The sequence below is a fragment of the Poecilia latipinna genome, unplaced genomic scaffold, assembly GCF_001443285.1.
Source record: "Poecilia latipinna isolate Pla-1442-1.1 unplaced genomic scaffold, P_latipinna-1.0 Scaffold1453, whole genome shotgun sequence".
NCBI classification, from domain to species: domain Eukaryota; kingdom Metazoa; phylum Chordata; class Actinopteri; order Cyprinodontiformes; family Poeciliidae; genus Poecilia; species Poecilia latipinna.
Window position 1 is genome coordinate 74,533 of NW_015114069.1, and position 16,138 is coordinate 90,670.

Below are 16,138 nucleotides of genomic sequence, written 5' to 3' on the forward strand. Positions count from 1 at the left end.
GAGTTAAGTTTCACTTTCCAGAGAAATTTCCCGTTTCCATTTGTCAACTTACACACACAGACCGCACGCCAATAATAATAACAGCAGTATGCACAAAAATGGTTTCTTCTGGTACTTTTCTTTTTTATATAGTCGTGCATGTTTTAAAACAAAACTGTAAGTTCACTTACGTCACTCAAGCTTCTTACACAAGGTGTCTGTCGCAACACAAATAAGAAAAAGCAAAATAAAGCCGCATCTTACTGTACCTTTCTGATGTTTGAATGCTGTGCTGGAAAGGTCAACAGCCACTTTTGTCCCTGAATGAACCGCAGCCTCCTCCGCAGGACCGAAGAAAAATCAGTGTTGCCAACATGGGCGGGTTTCCGCCCAATGGGTGGACATAGCATAGCAGTACATTAAAATTGTGTTTGAACACGTTTAAAAGGAAAAAAAAAAAAAAAAAAAAAAAACAGCTTTGGGCGGGTTGTTAAAATCTGGGCTGCTTTTCTCATCATTTGACAGGTTTTGGAAAGTGTTCAGAGACGATCTTGAAATAGTTATTTTGTTACAGAAGAGTACAAAACTTTTAATAAGCTTTGTTATTGCACTTATCATTTTTGAAATGTCCAGAATAGGTCGAAGGTGACACCGTGAATAATTGTATTATCAACCTTTGATCCAAAGCTCCCGGGAGGATTAAGAAAGATTAATGTGTCATTTCCATCATTTTTTAAATATTTGGAGAATGTTTTCGAAATGGTCTAATCAGTAAAGAAAACTATAAAAAAATGTTTCTCGGACTTGAACTTGAAACTAACAATGGAAAGCTACAGGTGATTAGAGTTAGCTGTTATACACCTGATTAGGGTAATATGAGTTATACGCACGTTTTTTTGTTTGTTTGTTCCCCCACCCTTAAAGCCCCTTTTGGCAAAAAATGACTTGGGTCATTATTTTAGGAAGGCGACAATATGCAGCTGTCGTGATATTTATTTCCACCGATTACACTGAAGTATTAGAAAGCCTGCTCACGTTCAGTTTAAGTAAAATAAATATTAAACACCCCTTTTCAGAAAAATACCACCACACTTCTTAAACAAGCTTAAAAAACATTATCAGCCACAAAGAACCTTCAAGATTAATTGTAGTTAAACAGTAAAGCAGACGCATGGTGTGCTTTTATTTTTTAGAAACTTTATTCAAATATATGAAAAGGTATGTACTGTATGTCATTTTGCCAAAGTCAACAAACATGGAATAAATGTGCAAATTTTATATTATGTAAAATTAAGATCATTTTACACAACAAAATATAATACGCAAAACAGAGAGTGATTATTACATGTATTGTTCTTATATCATGTAATGCTTTTATTACTACTGGTGATAAAAGCATTACATCTCTTAAAATACATAAATTTAGTGCTTACTCAAGTTGTTTGTTCACATTTTTCAAATAAAGTTGTACCATAAAGTTTAGGTTGAGATACAAATGTGCTTTCAATGTCATAATCTCATTGCAAATAAAAAGCAATAGCAGCTTGAACTGCTTAATAAATTAGGCAAGAGGACTCACACCAAGTGTCATTTTTAACAAAGAAATTACATAACATGCCTATGAATCTTCAAACAAGGTAACAGTGACAATAAACCCTGTCCGTCTTCAAAATAATGTCCCATTAAGACGAGTAATACTATCACCGAAAGTGCATCAATAATTAGAATGTAGAGTATTTAGAAAAAGCGGCTGTAGGATTTGTAAAGTACCTCAACAAAAGCAGGAATTTAAAATAAAAAGTAGGAAAAAAAGTAAAAAAAAAAAAACTGAGGATACCCCTAGTGGCCAAAGCTTACCAATACAGGTTAAGAGTAACAATTCCTATGCGCAGCAGCACAAACAAATCAAGTCTTTGTGTAGAGTTTGTTCTAAAAATATAGTGTTATCTAGAATCAGCACTGGTTCCACGAGATGCTATGCAGCTCATATGAAACATTCCTTTGCTGTTCTGTGTCTAACATGATCATTTCTGCAGATCTGCCAGCTACACATTGATGCTGTAATTTCCACGGTTAGAATCCACTCAAAATGCCCCACCAGGGCAAGTGATGGCACAAAAAAACTGAATATTTAAGACATGTGCAAAGAATAAAAACATTCCTCAAAACTTAAAGCTTTACGATTGCCCATGCCAAATGTTGGGTTGTTTTCACACCTGATAATCCGATAGACTCGGTTCGATTGCACCATGTTACATTTTCAGCTGGTACAGTTTGCTTTCACATTGCTCTGTGTCAAATGATCCAAACGCTTTGAAGAACCTGTTTCCCCCCACCCCTTCCTGTGGTGGTGATACACCAAGAGTCACTGAAGGAAACGGCACAAAAACCTTGGAAGAAAACCAGTGCACCTACATTCTTCACAAAAAGTGAACCAAAATGGAGCGGCATCAGATTTTAGTGGTTGTAGGATTTCTCTCTCGTCTCTGACAGAAGACCATGAGCCATTTCTCCTTGTAATTGCCCATTTGTTTTTGGTCTATTGACCCAGAATGCCCTGCGCTATAATTTGCTTCCTGCTTTTGGAGTGATCTCACGTCAAATTCAAACCGCGCCAGAGTTCACTTTAACCAAACCAAGACCTAGGTTTTTAGGTGGACCAGAAGTTTTATTTTTTGGTCCTCAGAGTTCAATTGTGGATTTACACCTCCCCAAACTTACCAGACTTTCTAGACAAATAAACTACAGTCGGATTAAAGTGGACTAAACAAGAGCTGGTGTGAATGCACCCTTAATTTGGTGGAAGCATCCTAAATCTACTTCTTTCCTTCATAATAGCATCAATACTCTTCTCAATTGCCTCCATCGGACTTTTCGCTTCCTTAGATGCTTCCTGACCCATAACACCACCTCGTACTCCTCCTGCGGCAGCTGCGGTTACTGTGGCGACGCCTGCCACCACTCCGGCAGCCACGACTGCCACCTCACTTCCCGCTACAGTCGCTACAGGTGCCATCGCTGTTAAGGTTTTCACGCGCTTCATCACTTCGGTGGGATTTTTCACAACTTTCATTACAACTTCCAATAGCGCTGCCACTCCAAAAAATGCCCCCAACAAAGCACCGGTGGCAGTACCCGCTAACTGGGTCAGAAATTCATTAGACACGAAAGTTTTAGCCCGCTCCCTGATCTCCTGTGGGGGTAAATCCACTTCCACCTCTCTAATCTGCTTTTCTTCCTTCTGGATCCTTTCTTCTACGTGCTGCAGAACCGCATTGGTGTAGTAGGATCCGTTTTTTTCCACCATCATCTTGTCTACTGTCTGAAGGAACACCTCCAACTGGACCTGGTTGTTCCTGTAATCATCTTCATCTTGCCCTTCTCTGTTCCAGTGTTTATTATCAAAAACATGACACCGACCTCCGCACTTCTTCACCAGATTACTCAGATTCTTATTCTCATTGACAAACTCTTCGATTTTCATCCCTTCTTGGAGCTGCTCGCCGTGAGTGAACACGATTACAGCGTATTTCAGAGCATCCTCTGAGAAATGATCGCATATTTTTGTGATAACCTGTTGCTCATGCTTTGTGAATCTGTCAACTCTAAGTAAAATGAGGAAGACGTGCGGTCCAGGTGCGCACTCCGTGAGGCAACGCATTATCTCCGGCTTCAGCTCCTCTTCCGACCTGTCGGTGTCGAAGAAACCAGGTGTGTCGATCAAAGTGAGGCGCCGGCCATTAACTGTTCTGGTCTCTGACTGACATTTATTAGTTCCAGAGTTAGGAGAATGATATGACGCAAAAACGTCCTCCCCCAGGATGGTGTTAGCTAGGTGACTTTTCCCAGCTCCAGTTTTGCCCAGCAGAACGATCCTTGTTGGACTGGAGTCTGTAAAGATTCAGATTGAAGAAATTAATGCAGAATTAAATTTTGGACATTTTAGTGCTGTTAAGTTTTCCGTTGGTTTCTAATAAATTATCTTAGCATATTTTTACAGAAGGAAGAACACAATAGCATAATTTCATTTCAATCTTACAGGTTCCCTATGGTCAATACTGACCCTGATCTCGACCGCTCTCCAGATCGTTTTCAGTACATCTGTTGAACTTTATATCTTCTTGGACAGATTTGAAAACCTGTAGAGGTAATATATTCAAGTTTAATACAAGTCCAAGGATTCACCACTTCAATACAGATATATAAAACATTGTCGAAACTAATGAGGTCAGTTGCATTTACACACACCCAAATGACATCCTATTTTTATTACAAAGGTTGCAAATACTGTTGCCCCACTTTTTTTTAGAAAAACACTTTTGTTCTTTCAAGGCTGTGTACAATGTGCATTTATGGGAATTTTTTTATTATTATTTATACACCAATGTATTTGTTAGATCAGACACTGATGTTGGACAGGAAGGTGAGCATTATTTCAGATATGCTGTGCGAATAAACCAAAAAATTATACAAACAGGCATAATTTCCACGAATAATTTGGAGTTATGTTCCACAAAATAAAATCTGTGAACAGGTGAATCCACAAATACTGAACTGCGGATAGATGGGGTTCCACTGTGGTTAGGACTCAAAGAATGTGGCTGTCAAGAAACATAAAATTGCTAAAAATATTACTCTATATAGCTTGTTATGTCCACTTTTAACAGTTAAAAAAAAACCTTTTGTTGTAAATCACTCAAGGAAAAAAATACATTTATTATACTTTACCTCCCAACCCTCTTGATCTGGTAGAACAAGGAGAACTTGAACTGGTGCGCTGGTGGTTCTCTCCTGCTCAAATTTAGAGATCTCCTCCAGTAAAACCCTGGCTACTACAGTGATTGGGAAACCCAGAGCAATGCCAGCCCCAAGTGCAGGTATTGCTACAGATCCAAACCCTTTGCTTTCACAGGAAGTCAGAATTTGGTTGATGCCCAGTCGGAGAACCTGCAAAAATTAGTATTAGAAACAAGCTGAACATTGTTTTGAACTCATCCGGACAGACTAATTGTAGTATATATGCTCAGTTGTCTCACCTGAACCGCGGTTCCATTGTCTTCTGCATCCCACCGAACAAGGCTGAGGAAGAACACGGCACCAAAAGGAACTCCAGTCAGATTTTCCTCTAGAATGAAGTCACCAGGCCCCATTTCACCTTCTGACTTCCCTATAATCGTTTTAGTCACACGACGACCAATTGCTTTACTGAGAATGTTTCCAACACGAGTAGACAGAGGATCGTTGAAGACCATTGGAGACACCACTGCATCTGTCTAAAAACAGATCAAAACCAAAGGTTATGAACTTGCTTATGTTGACAGGTAAAATAGCGGCATATTAACAGTGTTATAACACTGCAATAATCAATCCATAATAATAAAAAGATAAACTTAAAATTAAGGAATTCTCACCTGCTGGCTTTCAATGGTCCCCTGAACAATCTCAACCTGGACGAGACCTTTGGGAGCTCCAGCTGTGGCTCCTCTGGCTACATTTTGTCCAGCAGAATCAAACTCCCTTCCAAGTGGATCTTTGTGTTCTGCAGGGTAGGCAGCACTTTGCCCCAGAAGATGCCTGTCACATGCTTCTTGCATGGCCCTGACCACCTCTCCTCTGTCATCTATCAGTGAAATTGTCTTAAGACTCTTTCCACCCTGACTACAGAATTCCTTAACAGCACACACAATGGCATCAGAACAAACTATGACAGGAATGCCAAACACTCCTGAGCCGATACACGGCATGGCGATTGACTTAAATTTCATCAATTCTGCCAAATTCAGAGCCCGCCGAACAGTTCTTTCCAGTAACACCCTCTCCTTACCAGCTGCTTTTCCAGCCACAGGCCCAACAGCATGCAGCAGTCTTTTGCAAGGTAAATTACCCCCAATGGTCACTACAACTTCACCAATAGGGATTTGTCCTTTACGTTTCCTTAAAGAGTCGATCTCAAGCTGCACGTCAGGACCCCCAGCCTGACTCAGGGCAGCAGCGATGCCTTCGCAATGATTCAGATCCTCATTGGAAGAGTTCACCAGGGCATCAGCCCCAAACGTGGTGATGTCTCCCTGATACACCATCAGCTGAACATCATCAGTAAGGTTGTAAGTGGCTACTGCTCCCAAACTCTCACCTAAACATGGCTTATCCTCTACATCTAACATGTCTGTTTTCACCAGACTACCTGCCACAACTGCTGTCCTCGCTCTGCTGACTTCATCTTTGTAGTGCTGTGCTGCAACATCGTGCTGATCTTTATGAGAGGGGTCTGGAGAACCACGACACTGTTGGTCTTCCTCTCCTTCACCCACAGTGTCAGTTTGAGATAATCTTCTCACTAACGTCTCTTCCTCCTTTTGGTAATGCTCAGCCGAGTAAAAACCAGAGGTGAGCAGTTCCTCAGTATCAGGGGAATCAGACAGCGCAGGAAGTTTGTGTTCTTCTGGTTGTTCTTCAACTTCTTTACCACTCAGTGGGGCAGTTAGCTCAGGACTGGACTGCTGGTTCTGGTAAAAGCACAACAGTAACAGATTTTACAAACATATATAAAGGTAACATGTTAAAATCTTAGCTGGTATTAAATTTGCTTTCAATGAGAGAGAGAAAATATTTAAAACTAAAACAGAGGTATAATATTCTATGTATCCGAGAAGTATTTTCTTTGTTAACAGCTTCCTTTTACCTTCTGCTTTACTGATCACTTTTCTAGTGACATTCTGCAGATGACAGTAAAAATACAGCAAACCACTAATACAGGCTTTTACAGCATTACTCAACAGGTTGGTAATTATTAACAATCAATCAATCAATCAAGTGTATTTGTATAGTGCATTTCAGCAAAAAGGCATTTCAAAGTGCTTTACATCATGACAACACAAAAACATCATTTTGTCAAATCATCGATACACATCAAATATGTTGGTCAATTTTCCATCTATTATGGTTCACAAGCAACTCTAAACATGTAGGGTTTAGTCTTGATTTAAAGGAACTCAGTGTTTCAGCTTTTTTGCATTTTTCTGGAAGTTTGTTCCTGATTTGTGGTGCATAGAAGCTGAATGCTGCTTCTACATGTTTGGTTCTGGTTCTGGGGATGCAGAGCAGAACCAGAACCAAACAACCTAACAAAGGTTGATAGGGCAACAGCAGCTCTTTAGTGTATTGTGGTGCTAAGCCGTTCAGTGATTTACAAATCAACAGTGTTTAAAAGTCTATTTTCTGATCTAATGATTTCAGAACTGGGGTGATGTACCCCGTCTTTCCTGGTTTTAGTGAGAATGTGAGCAGCAGCATTTTGGATCAGCAGCAGGTGTTTGATTTGTGTTTTTAGGCAGACCTGTGTAGACAGCAATCAGTGAGACCAGAAATAAACAGATGTTTATTAGTTTAGGATTCTTCTACAGTAAATGTCAAAGATCACTTTTTTAGATCACCTTTTTCAGGTTGTCATGATCACATATTAGCTTGGCATTTGTTTTGAATTTAAATCAGATTTTGCCTACTTTTTATTCTTTTTGCAGAAGGAACTTCTTCATGATCGGCACTAAAGAAATAAGCCTGTCTTGCCTTCAGCTTAGGTTTCACTTTACTAAAGCAAAATACTATGCTATATGAGCAAAGAAAAGTGCTCATATAGCATATAGACAGTCTGTATCTTTCGAAATCGCTGTTATTTTTCAACACTTTCTGAAAGAAAAACAAGAAGAATTGAGATGTGGATCAGACATTTAGCAGATTATAAAACATCCCTGCAGGCCCCCTTTCCTGTTTGTTTTGTCGAATTAGAAACCCAGAAGGAAATGTTGTGCTGACCTCTGCTGCCGCTGCAGGGGTGGTGTCATGTAAGGAGCTGGGAGGTGACAGGTTGTCCCTGACACTGAACACCAGAAGGCCATCAGTGAGCTCAACGACATGCTTAGATTTCTTCAACACTTCCTGTTGATCTACAGCACAATGCATAACAGAGGTTAACATATGAATATATATGCATCTACACATAATACTATATATATATATATATATATATATATATATATATATATATATATATATATATATATATATATATATATATATGTATTTGGCTTTTTTTGTCACTCTTGGACCAGCTCAAACATCTGTTCAAATAATCAAGAGTTTTATGGAAATAACCATCCAATGAGAACAGGGCACCAGTGCTGAGTTTCATGTGAAAATCTGGAGACTAAGATTGTAACCAGACTCTACCTCTAGCAACAACTCATCTTTATTTATGCAAACAAGGAGCTGTTAACATCTGTGTGGCAGATTTTACAGCCTGCTACCTTTACCCAGAGCTCCACCTATAAAAATTCCTGAACTATCCCTTTGAGGCTGATGTTTGGAAAGCGAAACAGAGATAACTTCTGTGTTTGAATTATATGACAGTGATTCCCCAGCTTAATTACAGTACACCACTTGACAACACACTAATTGATATGACTTTATCTTCTCGTAGTTATTAAAAAGCTTAGATGTTGGACTAACTGAACTAGGAATAAATGTTGTACAATATTTCAAACTGCAAAGCATCTTAGGACATTGGAATCCATATACATTTATTTTTAAACCATCGCTGTGTTATGCAAAGCCCGCTTTAGTGTTGACCTAAGCCAAATTATGCTGACTATTGTTTAATTTCTACCTTTTATTTAGTAGCTGCACTGAACATTTTCAAAAGTGAACTGAATAGCATGCATTTGCATACGATTCAGATGGTATATTTTAATATTTACCCCAGTTTGAGATTAACTCCTGGCTTTATTTCGGCTCCAATCTCTAGTTTTAAGCCAGGTCAGGTTATGCAGTGGCTTTAAAGACCAACAACTGATTTTACTAAGCTTCATAACAGCATAACTGCGTTTTTGATTATCTTTTACACTCCATTGCTCTTTGCCACTCTGTCAGTTTTTCAGCTGCTCTTCATGGCGTTTGGCAGCCTGAGTTAAGTTTCACTTTCCAGAGAAGTTTCCCGTTTCCATTTGTCAATATTGATGTGCATACAGGCTATCGGCTATAACATCGTCATGATTAATAACAGCATTAATAATAAAAAAAATAACAACAATAATAATAATATTGACAATAATAGCAATAGTTTCAATACTTTTATGGTCGTGCGTGTTTTGAAGGACATTTTAAATATGTAGGTCACTCAGGCTTCTTAAAGCAAAGTGTCTAAGTCACGACACAAACAAACAGCAAAAGAAAGTCTTATGTTTCTGTACCTTTCTGATATTTGAACGCTATGCTGTAGACATTATCAGCCTCTCTCGTTAATGGACCGCAGTCTCCTCCGCCGGACCGTCTGTGAATACGGAAGTGGCTCTCAATTTTCTTTATATTCTTTTCCTCAAGAAGCTTCTGGCACTGGAAATAAACGGGGTATTTGTACTTGTCCCCCATAGTTCTCTCTTCACGCCCGAACGTCAGACATAACAGTACGCACTTCTTTGAGACGAGGCGTTTTCAATATACTTCGGAGCTGCGCCCCCTAGTGTCAACAATGAAGACAACTGAGGCAGGGAGGCGTCACATCTGTCACGTCAATCCACTTTTTTTTTTCTTCTAAGCCTTAATCCAAAAGTCAGATAATATTAGGTTATTTCCCCCATAGCATTTTCATAATATATTGTATTGTTATCTTAATGGTTCAGTAAAAGCGCTGGATGCAAGTGGAAGTTAAAAAGAGTTGTTCCTAAAAGTTGGAGTTAAGACCCCATGTGAGGTTATGGATGGAGAAGTCTGAATTCTTCAGGTCCTCTTCTAAAATGAACCCACATACTAAAAAAAAAAAGACAATGAAATGTGTATTTTAGAAATATGTTGTAATAGATGCAAAACAGTTCTTGAAAACAAAAGCAACACATTGGCTGTCGATGTAAATTATGGTGTGATTGTACCACTTTTTAACAGATTTCTGTAAAAATGCTTGTTTGCTCAGAGTTGGGTGTCCTGATGAACGTCTTACATTATTTGTGGGTGAAAATGTGAAATATTCCAAGCCTCTTTGTAATGTAATTTAAACAATAATTGTAGTGAAAACCCATAATTCAGTTTCTCAGAAAATGTAAGTGCTACATAAAATCAATAAAAAAGGATGTTTCATTTCTATGCACTCTATTCTTGGTTCAGACTCCTTTCAAATGAATTATTGCAGTTGTGTGACATGTCATGGCAGCTGCAAACTGAAAACAAGCCAGGTTGTTTTCATAGCAACCTTCTGGTTGCTATGAACATAAAGGTTGAGGAAGGCGAGTCTGAAGGTGAGTCTAAAAGTGAGTCTAGTGACTCACCTTCCTCTCGACAATCAGGTCAGGCCAGTTTGCTGCCCTTTAGAGCACAGTAACAAATTGGTCATTGAGCCAGCATTTCACATCTTTTAGCAGTGTCCTGTTGGAAAATGAAACCAGTATCTCCATAAAGCCTTTCCTGCATTAACTGGACTTCAGAAAACACAGGTGACCAGTACTAAGAGATGACATGGTACCCAAAGTCATTGCCAAGTGAACAGTTCACTTTGGGTTTCAAGCAATGTGGATTCCATACCTCTCTGCTCTTCCTCCAGACTCTGAAATTGAATTCCAAATGAAATAACTATGGTTTCCTTTGAGCTAAGGTCTTTGGACCACCGAACGATTCAGTTCTTTTCCTCAGTCCAGCTAATACGCTCGTTTTCCATGTGTAGGATTCGTCAGTATATTGTAGTTTTTGATGTACTAGATGGGTTTTGTATACATGTATGCAAAACTTTGTCAATATTCCACTGATGTCAAAATTTTGCAATTGCAGGGTTTCCAGTAAGTAAACAAAATCATGTGCATAAGTTGAGTCTTGCAACAAGTTAAACATGCAAAGCTACTATCCTCCAACTACTCCCTGTCATCTTCATGGTTTGCGCCAGTAACATCCAATAATTGATCATGATTTCCATTGCAGTTTTGTGAGGTTGAACCAACTTTGAAGCATTTTGTCGCAGGGACGAGGTGAGTTTTCTTTGTATCAAACTAATTTTTTTTTCCAAAGTTGCCGCTTTTCATTAATCTCATTTTTGAAATCTCAAATTGCACAGCTGTATGGTCAATGGAAACACTACTAACTCCAGCCTCAGGCCACATTTTTCCATCCAATCTTTCAGTTATCCCTTTTCCTTATTTCCCTGTCACACTTTGGACTTGCACTCAACTTTCTATAAATCCGCTTGGATACAGTACTCAGAAAAACATGCATCTTCAGCAATCACCTTTTATGGCCTACCCACCATGTGACTCTTCCACACAATTGTGTAGCCTGCTGGCCCAGATTGACCATTTAGTGTCACAGGAAACCTTTGCAGGAAATCACTAAAGATCAGGGTGTGACATGAGTTAAGAGGGACAATTTCATTTGCGAGTTTCCAGTATGCAGCAAAAATGTTAAGTTTTATTGTATAGGAAAAACAAAACTATATTTTAACATAGCTGAAGAATTTAGCATCCAAGTTGAATCTGAAGCCATCCTGAAAGACCCAGCCACAACCTGACATCATGGGAAGGTGTTCATATTGATAATTGCTTGAGAAAAAAAAAAAACACCTAATGTTATTGAAATAACACTGCTCAAGTAGTTCAAAGTAAAGATGGTAAAATTGTCAGGTGTCATGATTTATTCGGATTTTCTAGCAAATTTCAAGTAAAAAAAAAAAAAAAAAACAGGGAGGTAGTTGGTTTAATTACTTGAACTTTATTCAAACATTGCATTTTAGTTGGTTTGCATGTTAAAAAAAAAAAGAAAAAAAAAGAAAAAAGCTGCTCAGCTATGCATCAGCATGAAAACTTCCTCACCATAACTTCACCAGTTTTGCTTGAACATCATCCTTCAGCCCAAGGCCAGGATAAAGGGGTTTACAGAACATGGTCTGTTCTCTGTGGAGCAGCATCATCTCTTTAGAGATGCTGTAAAAAGCCAGAGTACCTGACCTGTAATCCAGGTACACACCGATCCAGGAGGTCAGAGGGCCTGACAAAACTTTCTTCTGAGAACGGTGTCGGAAAACATAGGAATCCTTGGAGCACTCCAAGCTCCACGATTTGTCATTGCATCCAAACTCGGAATCAGACGATGATCTTGCGATGTCTTTGTACGCCACGGCTACTGCGCAAAAGGAACCTTCCCAGGTGACCTCCCAGTAGCAGCGCTCTGACAGAGCCTCGCAGCACAGAACCTGCTTCACACTCTCAAACATGTCTGAGCGACTAACATAGTAGGGGGCGTAGCGGGACACACTAACGTCTCGCTGTTGCTCTTTGGAGATGGACAAACACTTGTGGGCTGTTTGGATGTCAAGGGTGAGGACACAGCCATCTGCAAAAATCCAAACATGATCAATACTCCTGCTTTCTAGTAAGACTTTAAATGAAATGCCTGCCATCCGATGAGGGCTAAACACTTTACTTACAGAGTAAAAACTGCTCTCTGGTTTTTGGCACAGGTGGCAGCACAACATTGACAGCAGACACTGCCAACAGAAAGAAAATCCTCAATCCCACACAGTCCTAAGGAAAACAGTCTAGATATAAATCAAGATTCTTATGCAACAGTGATGTACCTGTGGCAGAAAAGTTGGACCAGGAGTCCTCCAGAATACCATCCACTTTATCTTTCAGGTCATCTAAAAAACGAGATGCAGCTGCCATTGACTCACGAGGGCGAACAACAGCACCGGGTGGCAGGTCTGGAGATTCACAGGAAGTGGAGAGAGCTGGGAAAGTCTGGAGGAAGGACATCAGATGATCAATTCAAAATATACTCAATCAGGACATCAGATGTTACCCAGGAGCAATTTCACAATTTCTGAATTTACTAAAGCCTCTGCAGTCAACAGTGTGAACTGTGGCCGTCATGGAAATGCAAAACTGAACCCTACTAATAATCAATTACTGAGAAATGAATATAAAATCTGATTATAAATGTGTTCCATGCAGATTGCTATAAGATGAAAAGTTCAAACTTGTATGCTACTTTGCATTGGGCAGCCGCATTAAACTCAAGGTACCTGAATGAAATGAATGTGGTCACTGGAGAGAGAGAGCTTCTGAAGGTCACCGTTTCGTTTCCGCAGCTTGGTGATCTCCTCCTGTAGCTGGAGTTGCAGCTTTTCAGCCTCAGCAATCGCCAGTTTCTCTCTCATGTCCATCATCTGCTTTGCCAAAATGCGTCTCATTTGGATGGAGGAAATCAACATGTTGATGGTCTTGTCGACGTTGTCCACTGCAGTCCGGCTACAAACCTGTTGAAACTAAAGTTGTCGATGCTGCTCTTTGTATTAAGGGTTGGAAAGGGACAGCCTAAAAATATGCCCTCATATGCATTCTGCTCCTTCACAACAAGATAAATTGGTGAAAACAAAAAGATCAAATGCATATAGTTGAGTGCAAAATTATTTATACTGCTGGCAAATTTAGAAATAAAGTTTTACCACACTTTTGACAATTTTATAATTCTGAGGAAGACACTTCAGAGTTGACAGAGTAGGACATTAAACTTCTGATCTCAGATTTTGAGCTCCTCACCCAATATTAAGAAAAAAAAAAACCTGTCAAAAAAGTAGAACCAAGTGTTAGTAGTTCATAAGGGTTTGACTGCAGTAGTGCTAATATATTTCTTCCATTATGAAAACAGATTTAACATTTCTGATATGGGCGACATGGCAACCACCAAGAGCGGCATATTTAGTTGATTTTTGTAGTCGTTTTGACTTAGTTTTAATCAAGTGTGTTTTCTTCTTTTTTTAAAGCAGTGGCAATGACACTGTCAAAACTCCCGAACATTATAGCAGCACAAAAAGGGGACCCCAATAAAATCTCACATAAGACCCCAAAAAGTTAGAAACAAACCTGCATTTTCTTATTAAACATTAAATGAGAATGCCACTGCTGGAGATCATATGGGAACAGAAAGAATCTCTTTAAACATAATTTTTTTCCCCATAGAGATCACAAGTTATTGCACCATTTGTCACATTTCAAGTGGAAGCAGTTCTCAAAAAAATAAAAAAAAATAACTGCAAGTCACTACGATTACTACATAAAACTTAAATTGTCTTGATTTTCCTCCCCCACCTTGAAATCCTCCAGAGCTTTGCCCAACTCCCTCAGCTCGTTCTCTCTATTCTGCAGACTCCTCTGGACACCGATTTGATGCATATTCAGCAGAATCTATAAAAAAAAAAAAAAAAAAAAAAAAATAAACTTTGGGACAAAAACCTTTGACCTACGTTAAGATTTTTAACTTCTTTGCACCTCCCTGCAGAGTTTCTGTTCCTACCTGCTCTGTGGCTCGTTCTGCTGAGGCTGGAACAGTGAAGTGTCCCCGGTGTTCATCTATTATGCACAGGTAGCAGATACAGCGCTTGTCAGACTGACAGTACACCTCCAGCAGCTTCTTGTGCTTCTTGCACATCTTCTCCTTCAGCGGGACTGTGACGGACACCAGCTGGTGCGTCTCCAGCGCAGGAACTGTGTAGTGAGACGCCAGGTGAAAACTGCAGTACGACGCCAGGCACGTCAGACAGGACATGGAGGCCTTGTGTCTTCTGGACTCGCAGCAGAAATCGCAGGCAACGTCATCTGGGCCAGCACAGGTAAACTCAACAAAGAGAGGGGTTTCCATGGTGCCCATCACCTTCAGCTTCCCCACAACCTGAGTCAGATTGTTGGTTAAGAGAAGGGACAAAAAAATAAATAAATGCAAATGACTTAAGTAATCAAATGGCAAATGCTTTTACAGTCACTTATATTTTCCAACAGACATAACTAGCATTTTAACTAGCAGCATATACATTTTTTATGCATTTTGCAATTGCAAAGAATTGACACTTCCCCATAGAGTTGTGATATTTCAGGGTTTCTCCCAGAGCATTACAAGCTTGGTAGGCTGCCAGACTTTACTTGCTCCAGTAAACTAAACAGCTTAATTTTGTTGGTTAGACTTATTCCAAGTAGATGGACTTATATACAACTAGTTTCAGAATTTTACTTTAAAAGTAAAAAGTTAATACATCTGAGGTAAATTTATAAAGTCAGCAGGAGATGAAATAATGATGTCCCTCAATACACGCTTGGTCAATTACACCGCATTTCAGGTTTTTGCTCACGTGGACACAGAATTACGTCCTCGAGTTCTGGATAAATTTATCCAAATTGAGTCGCTAAACTTAACTTTAGAGACTCAATTTCAAACGGCTTTGTCTCAGAGAAAACAACAGCTTATGTGCAAGTGTGTCACCTCAGCTAGAGTGATGTTTTTCCTCAATACAGGTCGAGGCTGGAAGACCTCTCTGCACTGCGGGCAGCTGTATCGGCCCTCCGCCTCCTCGTCGCGCTGCCAGCAGGTTTCAATGCAGCGCCTGCAGTAGCTGTGTCCGCAGGGGACGGTGACAGGCTCCCTGAACAGGTCCAAACACACCGAACAACAGAACTGGCTCTGGTCCAAATCAACTCCATGCTCCGGTGGGTTCTCTGCCATCTTGAAAGAATATTAGGTGTGCAGCTGACTAAGGAGCGCGCGGGCTTTTCTTAAGTATCCGGAAACGGGAAGCCGCGAGAGCTGTCCTATTGGTGCTTCTCACCTGCTCGGAAATAATGCTTAAGTTTGTGGCAGGGATAACCAATAAGAAAGCATCTTATATAATTGTCTTTCTTTTTTCTGAACTCAACATAATTGTATAATTGGACAAGCGCGGTTATGGAAAACCCCGCCTCTACCGCATATTGTTTTAATGAACCCGCGCATTGATCTATAGAATTTAATCAACATTTTGATGTGTAATTGTGTGTTCTGTAACTTTGTATTTTTTATATGTGTGTGCGAGTGTCTTTTTATGATGTAAATCGCTTTGAACTGTCTTGTTGCTGAATTATGCTTTACAAATAAATTAATTGATTTAAACTTGATTGAAAAATCTGAATTGCAGACGCGAACTGTGGGAGGTGAGGTAGTATTTTAAACATAACCCACTGAAGTACTCCACTATATCTAGTGTTCGCACATTAGCTGGCTGGGAAATGTGTTTTTTTTTTTTTTTTTTTTTTACATTAAAGTAGATCAATTTCTGTATGTTTTAAAACTCCTAGTCATAGGGTAAAAAAAAAAAAATTAAAAA

The 16,138-nt window shown here is 39.5% G+C and overlaps 3 protein-coding genes and 1 long non-coding RNA gene across 7 annotated transcripts in view; all 4 read right to left on the minus strand.

The window, feature by feature from the left end:
- LOC106962727 (E3 ubiquitin/ISG15 ligase TRIM25-like) overlaps positions 1-352 on the minus strand; it is an 11,868-nt gene extending 11,516 nt beyond the window's left edge. The window contains exon 1 of one of the 2 annotated variants that reach the window (XM_015057301.1): positions 249-352. The gene's annotated coding sequence lies outside the window, so the exon portion shown is untranslated. The remainder of the gene's footprint in view (positions 1-248) is intronic. The other variant, XM_015057302.1, reaches the window with a different exon arrangement.
- A 1,891-nt stretch (positions 353-2,243) lies between these two features.
- Positions 2,244-9,475, minus strand: LOC106962724 (uncharacterized). Of its 2 annotated transcripts, none has more exons than XM_015057297.1 (7): positions 9,225-9,475; positions 7,792-7,922; positions 5,391-6,485; positions 5,016-5,252; positions 4,716-4,926; positions 4,043-4,126; positions 2,244-3,870 (listed from the first exon to the last, which is right to left on the minus strand). In XM_015057297.1, exons 1-7 carry the CDS (start codon positions 9,400-9,402, stop codon positions 2,771-2,773), a joined length of 3,036 nt encoding a protein of 1,011 aa, XP_014912783.1. In that variant the 5' UTR covers positions 9,403-9,475; the 3' UTR covers positions 2,244-2,770. The 2 variants fall into 2 exon arrangements, with proteins under 2 accessions (XP_014912783.1, XP_014912782.1); XM_015057296.1 differs by having other exon boundaries at positions 4,043-4,118; positions 4,708-4,926.
- LOC106962728 (uncharacterized) overlaps positions 2,671-16,138 on the minus strand; it is a 17,346-nt gene continuing 3,878 nt past the window's right edge. Inside the window, exon 3 of the long non-coding RNA XR_001428047.1 lies at positions 2,671-2,686. This is a non-coding gene — a long non-coding RNA (uncharacterized LOC106962728). The remainder of the gene's footprint in view (positions 2,687-16,138) is intronic.
- Positions 11,699-15,653, minus strand: LOC106962726 (tripartite motif-containing protein 47-like). 2 transcript variants are annotated; one of them, XM_015057299.1, is made up of 7 exons: positions 15,262-15,652; positions 14,302-14,676; positions 14,097-14,192; positions 13,031-13,264; positions 12,584-12,746; positions 12,434-12,493; positions 11,699-12,339 (listed from the first exon to the last, which is right to left on the minus strand). In XM_015057299.1, exons 1-7 carry the CDS (start codon positions 15,499-15,501, stop codon positions 11,816-11,818), a joined length of 1,692 nt encoding a protein of 563 aa, XP_014912785.1. In that variant the 5' UTR covers positions 15,502-15,652; the 3' UTR covers positions 11,699-11,815. The 2 variants fall into 2 exon arrangements, with proteins under 2 accessions (XP_014912785.1, XP_014912786.1); XM_015057300.1 differs by lacking the exon at positions 14,097-14,192 and having other exon boundaries at positions 15,262-15,653.

Coding starts and splice junctions, on each gene's coding strand:
- LOC106962724 (XM_015057297.1), bottom strand. CDS start 9,402: ATGGGGGACAAGTACAAATACCCCGTTTATTTCCAGTGCCAGAAGCTT. Junction 5,253..5,390: donor GGACCATTGAAAGCCAGCAG/GTGAGAATTCCT, acceptor ATCTGTTTTTAG/ACAGATGCAGTGGTGTCTCC. Junction 4,927..5,015: donor ACAATGGAACCGCGGTTCAG/GTGAGACAACTG, acceptor TAATTTTTGCAG/GTTCTCCGACTGGGCATCAA.
- LOC106962726 (XM_015057299.1), bottom strand. CDS start 15,501: ATGGCAGAGAACCCACCGGAGCATGGAGTTGATTTGGACCAGAGCCAG. Junction 14,677..15,261: donor AAAACATCACTCTAGCTGAG/GTGACACACTTG, acceptor AATCTGACTCAG/GTTGTGGGGAAGCTGAAGGT. Junction 14,193..14,301: donor CAGAACGAGCCACAGAGCAG/GTAGGAACAGAA, acceptor TTTTTTTTATAG/ATTCTGCTGAATATGCATCA.